The sequence below is a fragment of the Bison bison genome, unplaced genomic scaffold (assembly GCF_000754665.1).
Source record: "Bison bison bison isolate TAMUID 2011002044 unplaced genomic scaffold, Bison_UMD1.0 scf7180017862976, whole genome shotgun sequence".
Taxonomy (NCBI): domain Eukaryota; kingdom Metazoa; phylum Chordata; class Mammalia; order Artiodactyla; family Bovidae; genus Bison; species Bison bison.
Window position 1 is genome coordinate 181,011 of NW_011493548.1, and position 17,195 is coordinate 198,205.

General features: G+C 45.5%; 1 protein-coding gene across 5 annotated transcripts in view; it reads left to right on the forward strand.

Moving 5' to 3' along the window:
- The window catches only part of CARD11 (caspase recruitment domain family, member 11), a 40,159-nt gene that overhangs the window by 11,984 nt on the left and 10,980 nt on the right, over positions 1-17,195 (forward strand). For 4 of the 5 annotated variants that reach the window (XM_010832952.1, XM_010832951.1, XM_010832954.1 and 1 more), the window contains 2 exons: positions 6,377-6,510; positions 14,987-15,199. In XM_010832952.1, the coding sequence (XP_010831254.1) occupies positions 6,504-6,510; positions 14,987-15,199 (220 nt within the window). In that variant the 5' untranslated portion in view covers positions 6,377-6,503. Of the gene's footprint in view, positions 1-6,376; positions 6,511-14,908; positions 15,200-17,195 lie in introns of all 5 variants that reach the window. The other variant, XM_010832955.1, reaches the window with a different exon arrangement.

Below are 17,195 nucleotides of genomic sequence, written 5' to 3' on the forward strand. Positions count from 1 at the left end.
GGACCTTTGTTGGCAAAGCAATGTCTCTGCTTTTCAATATGCTATCTAGGTTGATCATAACTTTCCTCACAAGGAGTAAACGTCTTTTAATTTCATGGCTGCAGTCACCATCTGCAGTGACTTTGGAGCCCAAAAACATAAAGTCTGACACTGTTTCCACTGTTTCCCCATCTATTTGCCATGATGTGATAGGACCAGATGCCATGATCTTAGTTTTCTGAATGTTGAGCTTTAAGCCAACTTTTCACTCTCCTCTTTCACTTTCATCAAGAGGCTCTTTAGTTCCTCTTCACTTTCTGCCATAAGGGTGGTGTCATCTGCATATCTGAGGTTATTGATATTTCTCCCGGCTATCTTGATTCCAGCTTGTGCTTCTTCCAGCCCAGTGTTTCTCATGATGTACTCTGCATATAAGTTAAATAAGCAGGGTGACAATATACAGCCTTGACCTACTCCTTTTCCTATTTGGAACCAGTCTGTTGTTCCATGTCCAGTTCTCTAAATTACTTATTTTTAATTGGAGGCTAATTGCTTTACAATATTGTCTCAGTTTCTGCCGTACACCAGCGTAAATCAGCCACAGGTATACGTATGTCCCGCCTCCCAGCCCTCCAGGCTGTCACAGAGCACCCAGGCCTAAGCGCCCTGTGTCGTGCAGCAAATCCCGCTGGCTGGCTGTTTTACGCACGGTATGTGTGTGTCTCCATGCTATTCTGTCCATCCGTCCCACCCTCTCCTCCCTCACTGTGTCCACAGGTCTGTTCACTTGGCTGCGTCTCCGTGGCTGCCCTGCAGATAGATTCATCAGTACCGTCTTTCTAGATTCCATATCTGCACTGATACACGTTGTTCACTTTTCTCTTTCTGACGTACTTCACTCCGTATGATAGGTTAGAACTGACTCAGATGCATTGTTTACGGCTGAGTCGTATTCCATTGTCTGTATATACCACAGCCTCTTTATCCATTCATCTTTTGGTGGACATCTAGGTTGCTTCCATGTCTTAGCTATCCGGAGCATTTTTTTTAAGTTTTGGTGTTTTGTTTTGTTTTTTTGATGTGGACCACTTTAAAGTCTTTATTGAATTTATTACAATACTGCTTCTGTTTTATGTGGGGGCTTTTTTGGCCATGAGGCATTTGGGATCTTAGCTTCCTCAGCAGGATTTGAACTTGAACCCCCTGCATTGAAAGGCAAAGTCATAACCACTGGACCCCCAGGGAAGTCCACACGTGAATTTAGGCAGCATCTGCCTATAGCAACTGCCGTGTGCCTTTTCCTGGAAGGTATTGGAGGATATGCTCCAGCCAAATGAGGGAATAGGATGTGGAGCCCAGGAAGTGAGGAGTCTGGTTAGATTGGATGCTATGCTTTGTAAGTGTTAGCTGTGGTCGTGGCTGGTTTAATTAAGATCAGATGATGCTCAGTTGGTGAGAGTTGCGTTGGAATCTTAGTGGTATGAGGTCTCACCAGGTTATTTAACTCTGATCCAACTTCCTCATCATAAAATGGGGATAATAAAACTCATCTTAGCAAGCTCCCGCGAAGGTTAAGCCCGGTGGCATCTGTGAAGTGCCCTGCACACACTCAGTGCATCTGATTTATGAAGGGGTGAGCTGTCCGAAGTTTTACAAAAAGTAAAATATAGTAAGTGTGCAGAGAATGGAGTAACTGATTCCTTATACTTAAATGCCTGACCCATATTTCCAACAGTTGACATATGTTATTTTTTATTGTTTTTCAACCATGGTAATACATATGTCAAGCAGAGTTAAAGACTAAAGTAGCAATTGTTGTTCAGTCACTGAGTCGTATCCAATTCTTTGTGACCCCATGGTCCTCTGCCTTCACTCTCCCGGAGTTTGCTCAGATTCATGTCCACTGAGTCAGTGATGCTATCTCATCCTGTGCCACCCCCTTCTCCTTCTGCCTTCAGTCTTTCCCAGCATCAGGGTCTTTTCTGATGAGTCAACTCTTTGCATCAGGGGCCAAAGTATTGGAGCTTTGAGCATCAGTCCTTCCAATGAATATTCAGGGTTGATTTCCTTTAAGATCGATTGCTTCGATCTCCTTGCAGTCCAAGGGACTCTCAGGAGTCTTCTATAGCACTGCAGTTCGAAAGCATCAGTTCTCTGGTGCTCAGCCTTCTTCATGGTCCAACTCTCTTTCACCACCAGACACATCCACAGCTGAGCATCGTTTCCGCCTTGGCCCAGCCACTTCATTCTTTCTGGAGCTGTTAGTAACTGCCCTCTGCTCTTCCCCAGGACACCTTCCAGCCCGAGGGGCTTATCTTCCAGCGTCATGTCTTTTTGCCCTTTCGTACTGTTCATGGGATTCTCCTGTCCGGGTTGCCATTTCCTCCTCCAGCGGACCACGTCTTGTCAGACTTTTTCACGATGACCTGTCCGTCTTGCGTAGCCCTGCACGGCATGGCTCATAGCTTCAGTGAGTTAAGCAAGACCCTTCACCGTGACTGTGATCCATGATGGGGAGAGAGTGAAATAGGCTTGTCATAAAAAAGCATCCATCTGTCCCCAGTGCTGATCCCCAGGGGCAGCCACTTCTAACCCTTCTCCATTTTGCTTTCTTCTGCTCCTTACGTCCTTATTTCTAAGTAATGTGCTTACGTTGCTATTTAGTGATGTGTCGGTTTTAAGACATTATTTGTCGACATGCCTTTAGGTAGATGGTACTTTGTCTCCCTTTCCTAGTCCCCACTCCATGCACTTACCCCACCATCATCTTGGCACATTCTGACCAGTTTACCTGCTACTCTATCATGACCAGGTAAATATTGTTCAAGTTGAGGCAAATTGTATGCTGGGATTATGTTTCCTTCTTACCTTTTTATTTTGTCCAAAGTTAATATTGCCTCTCTTTTCATTGGCTGGGGCTTTTTTAATCATAAAATGAAAGTGAAAGTGAAGTCGCTCAGTCATGTCCGACGCTTTGTGAGCCCGTGGACCGTAGCGTACCAGGCTCCTCCGTCCATGGGATTCTCCAGGCAAGAATACTGGAGTGGGCTGCCACTCCTTCTCCAGGGGATCTTCCCGACCCAGGGATCGAACCCACGTTTCCCGCATTGGAGGCAGATGCTTTAACCTCTGAGCCACCAGGGAGGCCCTTTTTTTTTTAATACCTGTCCTCAATTTTTTTCTGTCTGACTGTCACACCTGTCATTTGCCCGATGATGTCTAAGTTATCAAGGATGTCAGATAACCGCTCATTACTCCCCCTGGCCCTCCATGGTCCTGCTGCAGTCTTGGCCAGCTTCTCTTTGCTGCATCCCTGTCATCCTGGAACACTCCTTGCTGCTCTGTTTCCTGGCCTTAATATTTTTGTTTTATTCTCTCATTTTGCTGGCGTATATCCTACAGTAGCTTCCTAAGAAAGGATGCATGGAAGCTGGATGCTTAGAGTCCTTGCCTCTCTGAAAATAGCATCATTCTGCTTTCGCACACAATAGTTCGGTAAGGTATAGAATCCTGGGTTTAGAAGTATTTTCCATCGGAAACGTGAAGGTGTCATCTCACTGTCCCCCACTTTCCAGCATCGCTGTTGAAAGATCTGATGCCAGACTTATTTCTAGTCCTTTGCACATGGCCTGATGTTTCCTCCCAGGAAGATTTTAGGGTCTCCTTTTATTCCTCAGTGCCCTAAAATTTCAGGATGATACTCCGAGAAGGTTCTTCTCCACTAATTTGTACTGAGTGCTCAAAGGACCCTTCAAAACTAAATACTCATGTTTTTGCATGTGGAGAATCCTCTAATACTAGTGTCTCTGATAATTTCATCCCATAATTGATACTGTATCCCCACAAGACATACAAGAAAGGAAGCATACTTCTGTAACCTCTTTCTAAGATTTCACGTTATTGGATATTAGACTTCCTAAATTGACCTCATTCCCCCTCCTCCTTTCTTATTTTCATTCTCTTTAACTTTTTATTAACTTTTGGGGATATTTCCTCAACTTTATCTTCTAACTTTTCTATTGATTTTAAGCTTCCACTTACTTGATTTTAATCTCTTAAGAACTTTTTCTTGTTCTTCGATTGTCCCCTTGTCAAAGCACCCTGCATTGTTCTATGGCCGCAGTATCGTACCTGCTCTCTTCATGGATTTTAATTATTGGATTTTTTTTTTTTTGTTTTCTCTTGTGTGCGTTGTCAGCTTCCTGCAGCTTCCTTGCGGCAGTTTGCCTCTTTCGATCTCTTCCTTTCACATGGAGACTTTTCTCGAACATGGAGAGATCCTTGGCTGTGTGTTTATTCTTATGCGACAGGCAACACAAACTGTGCTCCAAGCTCTGCTTGCGTCGTGGGCTTCGCTGGAGGGCGAATAATCGCTGGCTGATTGTGCTTGAATAACGCCGACGACAGGAAGCTCATAACTCACCAAGCAATTGAGTCCTCCTTTAAGAAGCAGAGCTGTTTTGAATCCTGAGCCAGTATCTGCTCTGCTATCTTAAGAGCTTGGTTTTAGTTCTGTCTTACACTTGTTAAAGTGATATTTCAGGGACATTTTGTACATACACCTACTGGGTGTAAGTGAAAGTCGCTCAGTCGTGTCCAACTCTCTGCGAACCCATGAACTATATAATCCATGGGATTCTCCAGGCCAGAACACTGGGGTGCGTAGCCTTTCCCTTCTCCAGGGGATCTTCCCAACCCAGGGATCAAACCCAGGTCTCCCGCATTGCAGGCGGATTCTTTACCAGCTGAGCCACCAGGGAAGCCCAAGGATACGAGAGTGGGTAGCCTTTCCCTTCTCCAGGGGATCTTCCCAACCCAGGGATCAAACCCAGGTGTCCCGCATTGCAGGCGGATTCTTTACCAACTGAGCTATCAGAGAAGCCCCACACCTACTGATGAGAGTCGTTTAAAAGGTGAACTTTTTTTTTAAGGCAATTCTAGGGGCTGTATAGTAGTGATTTAAAGGAAGTCCACATCCTGCCTTCTGCACTAATGATGACTTTGAACCTGTCCAAGGCCTGATTTTTCTTGGCTGTACTGTAGTGATGATGGTGGTGATGATGGTCATGGTGGTGGTGGTGGTGGTGATGTTGATAGTGATAAAACCACCTGTCTCAAAGAGTTCTCCAGCAGTTAGGCTTAGCCAAGTGCCTGGCAGAGTAAATAGTCTGCAAGCACAGGGATGATGTTTCCACCAGCTGAATGTTAAACCGATGAGTCAATCTCTCAGGAAACATATCCTCTCTCCGACCTTAGGACCAAGTTGGTAGTTGGGGGGGGTGTGTGCTCGGTCGCCTCTGACTCTGCGACCCTGTGGACTGCAGCGCGCCAGACTCCTCTGTCCATGGGATTTCCCAGGCAAGAATACCTGAGTGGGCTGCCATTTCCTACACAAACCTGCTTTCCCTTTCCTGCAATTAAAACCTGTCTTACAATTAATTTTCTTAAAGGTTTTTCTTCTGATTATAAGAGAGGAAAAATGCAAGTGCATTCTTCTTTTTTAATGCAAATACAGAGAAGTGTCATTTCCCTGGGCGGGGTTGTGGGGCAAGGCCGGCCCTGCCCTGGGACGGTGCTGAGCAGACCAAGGAGAAGGTGACCTCCAGAGAAGCCCGTCTCCCCGCCCCCACCCTGGGGCTGAGGGTCTAGCTGACACCCGACAATAAGAGCTTCTGTCAGCCCTGGGAGATCTGGTGTCACCTGTGATTAATCCTCAAAGCCAAAACCCAGCAAGTTTCTGATTAAACGATGGTGTCCCGGGTCCCCGTCACCTCCGAGTGGAGCTGTGGGAGTCGCCACCAAGGGACCCCAGCAGCTCTCACGACAAGCGTCTGCCCCTCCTCACCTTCCCCCTCCCCAGCTGCCCTTCGCCCCAAACCCACAGCCCCAGCTGGGCCCCTGGAGGGCCTGATGGACAAGACGGCCTTGCCGGTCACCACAGGGAACGGGGAAGCACCGGCATGTCCCTGCCCAAACCCGCAGGCGTAGGTGCCTGAGACGTGACTCTCAGTGAAGGGAACCCTTCTGGACTCAGGAGCATGGTTTGCTACTTTTGACCTGATGAGTTAGCAGCTGATTAGAACCGCTCTGCTCTGCAGATGCTTCAATCAGAGGCTTCTGACGGGCTTGCACTTGGCCACAAGCAGCCCCATGGTTACCATCTGGCCTTCTCTCCACGCCCGAGTGTGGGGACCCGGGGCCGGTGGCCTTCCCGCTGTCTGTGGGTGCGAACCAAAGCCCTTGTCCTGCAACAGCTCCAGGCCCCGGTCCACGGCATGTCCATCCCCTGGAGAGATGCGGGCTCTGGGATCATTTCATTCTTTCCTTCCAGAGCAGGGCCCCCCTTCGCTGTTTGAGAGGTTCTCTGTGCTAACTCGGACCATCTTCCCCCTCACAGATCCTGGCCCGCACGACTCCACACCCAGGAGATTGGCTGAGGGCAGGCCCAGCCCCAGCTGGGAGGAGTAGAAAGAAGTCAGACGTCAGTGACCGGCAGGCACGTCCACCTGCCAGGCGCCGACCCTATGCCAGGTATGTCACATCATCTCTTTTATGTAAAATAAATGTAAAGTGAGGGTTTCCTGAGACTCACCAGGGGAGCAGAGAGGGGTGGTTTCCAGGCAGAGGGAGGCGCAGGAAGCAGGCGCTGAGCGAGCGGGCATCTGGCAGAGAATTGAGGTCAGTCAGCTGAGATGTGACCATCGGGGCTGGCGGGAGGCTTCAGCTTGGAGGTCGAGACAAAGATGCTAAACTGTGCCATAGCAGAGAGGGCTCCACACGATCCATGTTTCCAGTGAATGAGGAAGGGCCGTGAGGCCAGCAGCTGCCACGGGGCTGTCCACTGGCCGGCAGTCTCCTTGGCCTGTAAAAAGGTGAGCAAAGGACTTCCCTAGTGGCCCAGGGGTTAAGGCTCCACCCTTCTACTGCACGGGGTGTGGATTCAACTCCTGATGAGACAACTAAGATCCCGCATTCTGTGTGATCAAAAAATAATAACAAAGAACTTAAAAAAAAATAGGTGTGCAAAATAGCCCTTCCTGTAGAACGTGGCCTGGGAGCCTTGAACATGTTCTTCAGCAAGTTTCTCTCAACCACAGCAGGTGCCTGTAGGTGAGTACCCAGGAGGCAGCACCACCAGAGACCCAGGTTCTTTCCACTTCTCTGCTCTGCATCGTGAGGGTGTTAGTTTTGTCCTTAGAGGAGTCCTCAGGTCACATGATGGCTGCAGCAATCCCAGCGTCACACACACCTTCACACGCCAGCACCCCGGTGCTCAAGGACTGTATCCCTTCCTTGTGTTCCTATCAAAGGTCAAGGAAGAGTACCAGAATTGCCCCCCAGCAGACTTCCTGCAGGTTTAGTCTGACATCAAACAAGACTACCTTGTTATGTAGAGACCAAAAAAAGATCCACCTCTTGCTCAGAAGTTGCTCCCTGAAACATGAGGCCACCTGGTTCCTGAAGACAATAGGGATTCCATAAGCAGGAAAGGGGGATGAACGAAGCGGTGTTCGCCCACTTAATGACTTGCTGAGTCAACTTCTTAGGATGTTGACTCTTTAAAAATAGTGAAGGTGAGTGTATTTTCCTTTGTGAATGGAAAACTATCATGCTGATGCGTTGTCAGAGTGAGTGCTTGTAGGAGATGTATTTGTGTTGCACTGAACCATGAACTCTCCCCACGTGACCCAGGTGGCCAGTGCTTAGGATATGAGCAAAAGGGCAAAGGTCATTGGATGGAACGTCCCCATTTTTCACCTCTGTAAACCAGTTGTTGCTCATAATAGCACATAGATATTTTTACTCAAGGTGCTTGGGTTGTTCATAGCAAAAGCCCACTTAAAACAGCTCAGATTAATGGGGAGATTCTTGACGGAACAAGAACCAGACATTACAAGTGGCCAAGGCTCACAGGGCTGGGAAGTAGAGTGGTACACTCAGAGAGACGATGCCAGCCGCTTCTCCAGGGTCCTCGGGGTCTCTCACTGCAGCTCCACCAGCAGACGTACTTCCTCCGCCTCCCTTACACCATCTCTGCCTCCGCAGCCTCAACCTGCCTGGGCGCGTTACTGCAGCCACATGCAGCCCCCAGCCACTCCGATGCACCTTCTAGCTAATTGCCCCCAGCACACTCACCCGCCCCACTCTCTCTTTCAGTCAGTTCAGTCACTCAGTCGTGTCCGACTCTTTGCGACCCCACGGACTGCAGCACACCAGGCCTCCCTATCCATCACTAACTCCTAGAGTTTACTAAAACTCATGTCCATCATGTCGGTGATGCCATCCAACCATCTCATCTTCTGTCATCCCCTTCTCCTCCTGCCTTCAGTCTTTCCCAGCATCAGGGTCTTTTCCAGTGAGTCAGTTCTTCGCATCAGGTGGCCAAAGTATTGGAGTCTCAGCTTCAGCATCAGTCCTTCCAATGAATATTCAGGACTGATTTCCTTTAGGAGGGACTGGTTGGATCTCCTTGCAGTCCAAGGGACCCTCAAGAGTCTTCTCCAACACCACAGTTCAAAAGCATCAATTCTTTGGTGCTCAACTTTCTTTATAGTCCAACTCTCACATCCATACATGACTACTGGAAAAACCATTGCTTTGACTAGATGGACCTTTGTCAGCAAAGAGATGTCTCTGCTTTTTAATACGCTATCTAGGTTGGTCATAGCTTTCCTTCCAAGGAGTAAGTGTCTTTTAATTTCATGGCTGCAGTCACCATCTGCAGTGATTTTGGAGCCCAAGAAATAAAGTCTCTCACTGCTTCCACTGTTTCCCCATCTATTTGCCATGAAGTGATGGGACCAGATGCCATGATCTTCGTTTTCTGAATGTTGAGTTTTAAGCCAGCTTTTTCACTCTCCTCTTTGACTTTGATCAAAAGGCTCTTTAGTTCCTCTTCACTTTCTGCTATATGGGTGGTGTCATCTGCATATCCGAGGGTTATTGTATTTCTCCCAGCAATCTTGATTCCAGCTTGTGTGTCATCCAGTCTGGCATTTTGCATGATGTACTCTGCATATAAGTTAAATAAGCAGAGTGACAATATACAGCCTTGAAGTACTCCTTTCCCAATTTGGAACCAGTCCATTGTTCCATGTTCAATTCTAACAAACAGCTGACAAACAGGTGACACGGTGATAAAGAACCCACCTGTCAATGCAGGAGACATAAGAGGTGTGGGGGTTCGATCCCTGGGTCAGAAAGATCCCCTGGAGAAGGAAATGGCAACCCTCTCCAGTATTCTCGCCTGGAGAATCCCATGGACAAAGGAGCCTGGTGGGCTACAGTCCATGGGGTCACAAAGAGTCAGACACGACTGAGCGCACATGCACAGACATCAGATCTGTGACCATCTGAGGACGGGAGTGGGAAGGCAGATATTAGATAGTGGTGTCTCTGTTGCCCTAGACTGGGCTGTCATCTTTGTTACTGATTCTTTTTTTCTTTTTTCAAAGTATGCAAGTAATACGATGAAATGTGTGTGTTGTAAATAGTACTGATAACATCCAAGTTGTCCTGCCCAGTAACCTCAGAATTCATCCCGCTTCTTAGATAGGATCAGTGTAATCAGAGCCTCTCAAACCTCCCCCTCCCTCCTTCCCCTCCCCTCCCCTCTCCCTGTTTCTCGCTGGCCTTCTCTTTCTCACACACACACACGCACACACACACGCACAGCCCTACCTCTGTAATTACAGGTGTTGCCTTACATGAGTGACTTTACACTGCATTGTGTTATTTTTCCGACACCAAATGTGTGATGTTTTCCCGACACCAAGCACATGTCACATTTTCCACAAGTTCAGTTCAGTTCTGACACTGACTGCCCAGAGGCAGCCAGGCCACCACAGGCCCAGGGCTCGGCCCTTACGCCTGCCCCACCTCGGGCACTGGCCCCGCCCCCTGCCCCACCTCGGGCACTGGCCCCGCCCCGGGCCACCTGCACTCTGGCTCGGCAGCCGCGAGTCAGGGTCTCCCGAGCCTCCTGGCCAGGTGCTGTGTTTGCTGGCATGACTCACAGAACTCGGGAAAACACTGTACTTTATTACGACAGTTTATTGTCAAGAACACAAATGAAAGCACCCGCGAGGAGCCCCCGGACACAGAGGCGTCTGTTCCCTGGCTTTGAGATGGCACCCGTGCCAGCAGGGCCTTGAGTTCAGAAACTTGGAAGCTCTTTGCGTCGCGTTGTGCAGGGGTTTTTATCAAGTGTTATTACGTAACCATGATTGATTAACTCATTATCGGAATGGTGATTGGACTCAATCTTTAGCCTCTCTCCCTTGAAAGTTATAATCTTATAATCACTTGCTTGGTTTTTCAGTTCCCATCCTGAAGCTCCTGGGGCCCCTTACCCAAGAGTCATCTCATCACCATCCAAAAAACAGTCTTATCCCTCTGGGGGATATCCCTCTCAGAATCCTGGAGCTCCTTGCTCAGAACCAGGGGCAAAGACCAAATATATGTTTCCAATTGTATTTACTTATTAATTTCGCCTGCACTGGGTCTTCCCTGATCTGTGTGGGCTTTCTCCAGCTGCGGCGAGCAGGGGCTCCTCTCTGGTCTCATCGCGCAGGCGTCTCATCGCGGTGACTGCTCTTGTTGCAGAGCGTGGGCTCTAGGCTGTGGTCCTCAGTAGTGTGGGGCACAGGCTCAGTTGTCCCTCGGCATGCAGAATCTTCCCAGACCAAGGATCAAACCTATGTCCCCTGCTTTGGCAGGGAGATTCTTAACCACTGGACCACCAAGATCAGATCAGATCAGATCAGTCGCTCAGTCGTGTCCAACTCTTTGCAACCCCATGAATCGCAGCACGCCAGGCCTCCCCCAAATCCATTTTAAATTATACAACATGTATGAATATATGCATGTATTTACTTTTTAAAAAACAATGTCTTGGAATCTTTTTTATGTTACCACATATTTTCAAATGTCATTCCATAATGCAAAAGGATCATAGAATATCTACTGAAGAATGTCTGGATTGCTTACATTTTTTCCAACTACAAATAATGTTAAATGTTCAAATAAAAACTTGGGGGGAAATTAAATATCCATTTTAGAGAAATGAAGAAATAAATTATGGTATATCCTGGCAATGGAATAATATATACAGCAGTTAAGAATGAATAAACCAATAGAAATTAAGGGATTGTCAGATTAGATTTAAAAAATAAGATCTCTTATCATCTACAGGAGAAAAACCTTATATCCAAAGGTACTGGGCTGGCCAAAAGGTTCGTTTGGGTTTTCCCATTTTACTTTGAGGCAAATGGAGATGCAACATATTGAAACTTAACCGGTGTCACTAAAGCAGCACTCAGAGGGAAATTTATAGCTATACATGTTAATATTTTTTTTAAAGATCTCAAATCAGTAACCTGACCTTCCACTTTGTGAAACTAGAAAAAAAAGAGCAAAGTGAACCTGAAGTGAACAGAAGGAAGGAAGTAACGCATATTAGGACAAAAATAAATGAGTTAGAGAACAGAAAAGCAATAGAGATAATTAGTGAAACCAAAAGTTGTTCTTTGAAATATCAACAAACCCTGAGCTAGACTGACCAAGAAAAAAAGAGAGATGATTCAAATTACTAGATCAGGAATAAGAGAAAGGACACTACTACTAACCTTGTTGAAGAAATGAGGCAAAATAAAAATAAAAGAAAAATATGAATGTTGTTTCCAATAAATTTGGTTACTTACCTGAGATGGACAGATTCCTAGAAAGACACAAGCTATTGAAACTGACTTAAGAAAAACAGGAAATATGAGCAAAGGTACAGCAAGTGAAGAATTAGTAATCAAAAACCTACCCACCAAGAAAAGCCTCTACCAAACAAAGACAAAAGCATGCCTGCTCTTCATTAACTTTCCCAAAAAGTAGAGGAAGGAACACTTCCTAGTTTGCTCTATGAGATAAAAATTATCCTGATGTCAAAACCAGTTGGACATCTTGAGGAAAGAAAAGTACCAACTAATCTCTCATAGCTATGGATGCCAGAAGGCTCAAAAACATACTAGCAAACCAAGTCCAGCCAATCTGTAACAAACTGGGATTTACAGCAAGAATGCAAGGTTTAATGGCTGAAAATCAGTTAATGTCATATATTAATAGAATCAAAACTAAAAACTATACGGTAATCTCAATGAATGCAGAGAAAGCATTTGACAAAATCAAGCATCGTTTTTGCAACAAAATTACTCAGGGAGTTTCCTCAACCTGATGAAGGATGTCTGAAACACACTCACTGAACCCGGTGACGTTGTACTTAATGGTGAGAGACGATGCTGTTCCCCTGTGGTCAAGAACAAGACAAGGATGTCCATTCCTGCCCCTTCCGTGTAACACTGTGTTAGAAGTGCTAGCCTGCGGAATTAGAGAGGGGGGAAAAAGAAAAGGAAAGGCATCCATATTGAAAAGACAAATAAAATGAAGACTATAGCCCATGTTTATAATGCCATCCAAAAGAATAAAACACTTAGGAATAAATTTAGCAAAAGAAGTGTACACTGGAAACTACAATGCATTGCTGAAAGAAATTAGAGACCTGAATTAGCAGAAACACAGTCCATATTCTCTTTGCGACCCCATGGACTGTAGCCCACCAGGCTCCTCTGTCCGTGGTATTCTCCAGGCAAGAATACTGGAGTGAGTCGCCGTTCCCTTCTCTAGGGGATCGTCCTGACCTGGGATTGAAGCGGCCTGTCTTACCTCTCCAGCATTAGCGGGTGGGTGCTTTACCACTAGCACCACCTGGAAGCCATGTTCTCGAAGCATAACATGTAACTGGTAGATAGTATTACTGTTTAAATTAATCTACATATTCAGTGTATTCACTGTCAAAATCCCAGATTTTTTTTTTTTGCAAGTATTGGCAAGCTGATTCCTAAAATTCACATGGAACTGCCAAGGGCCCTGAATAGACAAAACAGTCTGAAATGGGAGGAACAAGGTTGGAAGACTCACACTTCCCAATTTTAAAACTTAGCTATCCATCTACAGTAATGAAGACAGATCAGTGGAATTGAATTGACAGTCCAGAAATAAACACTTAAACTTTTATGGTCAATTGATTTTTGACAAAGGTGCTAAGACCATTCAATGGGGAAAGAAGAATCTTTCCAACAAATTGTGCTGAGACAACTGAGTGTGTGTGTGTGCGCGCGTGCACGTTCAGTCACTCAGTCGTGTCCGAATCTTTGCGACCGTTTGGATGGTAGCCCGCCAGGCTCCTCTGTCTGTGGGATTTTTCAGGCAAGAACACTGGAGTGGGCTGCCATTTCCTCCTCCAGGGGATCTTCCCCACCCAGGGATGGAACCCATGTCTCCTGTGTGTCCAGCATTGGCAGGCAGATTCTTTACCCACTGAGCCATCAAGGAAGTCCCAGGACAACTGAATATCCACATGTAAAAAACAGTTGGACCCTTACCTCACACCGTACACAAAAATTAATTCAAAAATGCATCATAAGCCTAAATGTGAGAATTAAAAGTATAAAACTGTTAGAAAACTAAGTAGAAGTAAATCTTTATAACCTTGAGTTAAATAAGCAGTGGTTTCCTAAATACACACCAAAACCAGAAGTGAAAAAAGAAATTGGACTACATCAGAATTAAAAGCTTTTATGCTACAAATAATACCTTTAAGAAAAGGAAAAGATAAGTGACAGGAGAAAATACCTGCAAATCATATCTGACTTGTATCCAGAACACATAAAAAATCCATAATAAAAACAGTGCAGCTTAAAAACGGGCAAAGGATTTGAACAGACGTTTCTCAAGGCACAAGTGACCGATACACACAAAGGATGTTCAGTCGTTAGTCTTCAGAGAAATCAAATCAAAGCCACAGTGAAATACCAGTTCCCGCCAGCTCAGACGGCTACAGTAAAAAAAAAAAAGATGGACAGTAACAAGTGTTGACAAGAATGTGGATAAATCTGAACCTTGTATGTTGCGAGCAGGAATATAATAGGGTGCAGTCACTTTGAGAAACAGTTTAGCAGTTCCTCAAAATGTTAAAACAGAGTTACCATATGGCTCATCAGTTCTACTTCTGCCTATCTGCCCAAGGGAAATAAAAACGCCTCTGCAAAAAAACTTGCATGTGAATCTTCACAGCAGCACAATTCATAATAAGCAGACAACCCAAATACTCGTCGATGGATGGATAAACAAGGTGCGATATAGCCAAACAATAAAGAAGTGTTCCTCAGTAAAGAGCAGTGCTGAAACATGCCGCATGCAGCACGGATGAACCTTGAAAGGGAGCCAGTCAGAAAAGACCAGGTACTGTGTGATCCCGTTCAAGTGAAATGGCCGGAAGAAGCAAGTCTGCAGGTTCAGTAGGTGGGTGACTGCCTAAGGCTGCGGAGGGGCGGTCTTGGAGGCAAGTGGAGAGTGACTGTACCCTTGGTAGGAAGTTTCTTTGGGGGGTGATGAATATTTTCTAAAATGAATTGTGTTCTGGGAATATACTAAAAAGCATTGAATTGTACACTTTTAAAAAGGTGAATTATATGGTACATGAATTGTATCTCAGCAAAGCTGTTTTTCAAAATGAATGGATTAGGTCTGTATGTATCAACTTAGGTAAATCTCAATAAATGCATAAAGGAAAAAAACAAGTTGAAAAAGGAAACAAGAAAGCATATAGTATGACACCGTTTATGTGAAACTGTAAAACAAAAAGTATAGTGTATATTGTTTTCCGAAAGATAAATTCTTAGTAAGATATAAAAACTTGGATGGAAAGGATATACACCAACTGCAAAATTTCCCCTTTCTATAATTTTTCATTTTATGACCTATTCATCCATTGTTTATGTTTAGCACATAAAGAATTATATTGTCTGTATTCACATGCCTTTCTTTCTTAAATAAAAGGTAAAATTCTGTATATTCTTTTCTCTACCTTCTTTAACGGTAGATCCCGATCTCTCCAGAGGTGATAGAGCTCATCCGGCGAGGCTCTTTGATTAACGGTGTTGGGGTTTGTGTCTGGAAGGAGGAGCGCCCGAGATGGACGACTACATGGAGACGCTGAAGGATGAGGAGGACGCCCTGTGGGAGAATGTGGAGTGCAACAGGCACATGCTCAGTCGCTACATCAACCCTGCCAAGCTCACACCCTACCTGCGCCAGTGCAAGGTCATCGACGAGCAAGATGAAGACGAGGTGCTCAACGCCCCCATGCTGCCGTCCAAGATCAACCGGGCAGGTAACCCCGGCGGGTTCTCTCCAGCAAGCAGCAGCAATGTGAAGTTTCCCTCACTCCGGGGTTTCTTAACTGGAGTCCACACACCTCTGGCCACCCCTGGTCCCCCACCCAGCTGTCCATGTGCAGAGCAGATCTGTGAACTTGGACAGGGGGATGGAGATGGTGCCTCTTTATTTACTAACCTACACCAAGACTTAGCATTCCCTCCAGTTATGAACATAGCCGAGCAGTAGACCACAGTGATTAGCAGTACTTGTGACCTTGTCAACAGCGAGCATTCCAGATAGCTTATCACATTTCAGCTATTAGAGATATTCCAAAATAACATTTATACTCATCTCTCCCTTGAAATTATTGCAGTTATTAGACCTGCTGAGAGATTGGGTTATTTAATGCATTAATAAAGAAGCACATTTATTATGGAGCCACAAATTTAATATTTGTTAACTGTATCTTCTTATAATTGATTCCCTTTATAATCCAATATATTTTATCAGTTTAAAAATAGTATTTTGATAAAGAGTCCATAGGCTTTTCCAGACTGCCTAGGGGTCCATGACACTTTATTACATTCATTAAAGGTAAAATAAGTGTGGTCTGTGAACATTGTTCTGCTTTTATATACGTGTGTGTGTGTATACACATATATGTTTGTAACAAAATACATCTTTGTGTGTAAGCATGTGGTCACAATATAAAATACATTTCTTTCTGTGGTTCCCAGTTTAAGAGGCTTGAAACTCACTTGCCCACAGTATGATGGGCGATGAGTAGCTTGTAGGCTGTGCTTCTCTTTTGCTTATATGACAGACATCACTAATCACAGCAAGCTTTCCTGCTGAGCTTGGATGTAACTTTAGAACCCCTCTCAACACAGTGCTCCAGGTAGCTCTGACAAACGTCAATTGACATAAGATGAAGTTTATTTATTAAGTCTATCCTAGGGGAAGTGTAGAGTTTTAGGACCTCAAAGGAAGAAATAACTGAAAATAAAATGTTTAAGGAAGGGTCAAGAAATGGAAACAGTAAGTGGACCCAGTAGGATAAACACTGAAAACTGCCAAGGAAATTACACTTAAAGATATTTCCAGACTATGTGATAATCCCATTGAAGAACATGGAGCTGCCCTGCTTTCTATGACTTTTCCTGGGTCCCCATCCAAATACTGGTCTTCCAGGTCTGAACCCCAGAGAGCCATAGATTACTGTGTAATTGCTGCTGCACCTCCATCCTCCTTCTATCATAGATGAGCTATTACCTGTGTGGTTAATTTTAGCCCCATTCAGTTGGGAAGCTCTTTAAAACCGCTGGTTTCCTATGGCTACAATTCCATTTATTCTGGTTCTACCAACTCCTTGTAGAAAGGAAAGTGTTAGTTGCTCACTCATGTCCGACTGTTTGTGACCCCACGGACTGTAGCCCACCAGGCTCCGTGGAATTCTCCAGGCAAGAATCCTGGAGTGGGTTGCCATTCCCTTCTCCAGGGGATCTTCCCCACCCAGGGATTCAACCTGGGTATCCTGCGTTGCAGGCAGATTCTTTACTGTCTGAACCACCAGGGGGCTCAAAATTAGCTGCTTTGCATACTGCACCTGCCTGCTTGCATGCTAAGTTGCTTCAGTCATGTCTGAGTCTCTGTGACCCCATGGACCATAGCCCGCCAGGCTCCTCTGTCCATGGGATTCTCCAGGCAAGAACACTGGAGTGGGTTGCCATTTCCTCCTCCAGGGTGCCGGGGACCAGCCCCGGCTGATCCAGGGTATTCGAAGGAGAGACGGCGTAGGCGAAGATCAGGAGACAATTGCTTAATTAAACGTTAATTAAGGATATAAAGAGTAATAGAATGAGGATAGCTCAGTAAAATTCAGTGAAGAAAAGAGGCTGAAATAAGGATAGCTCAGTGAGGAAATTCAGTGGAGAAAAGAGGCTGAATAATTCAGCCAGAAGGTAAGAGAAAGAACGACATGGTGAGACCAAGTTTCGGTGAACAAGGCC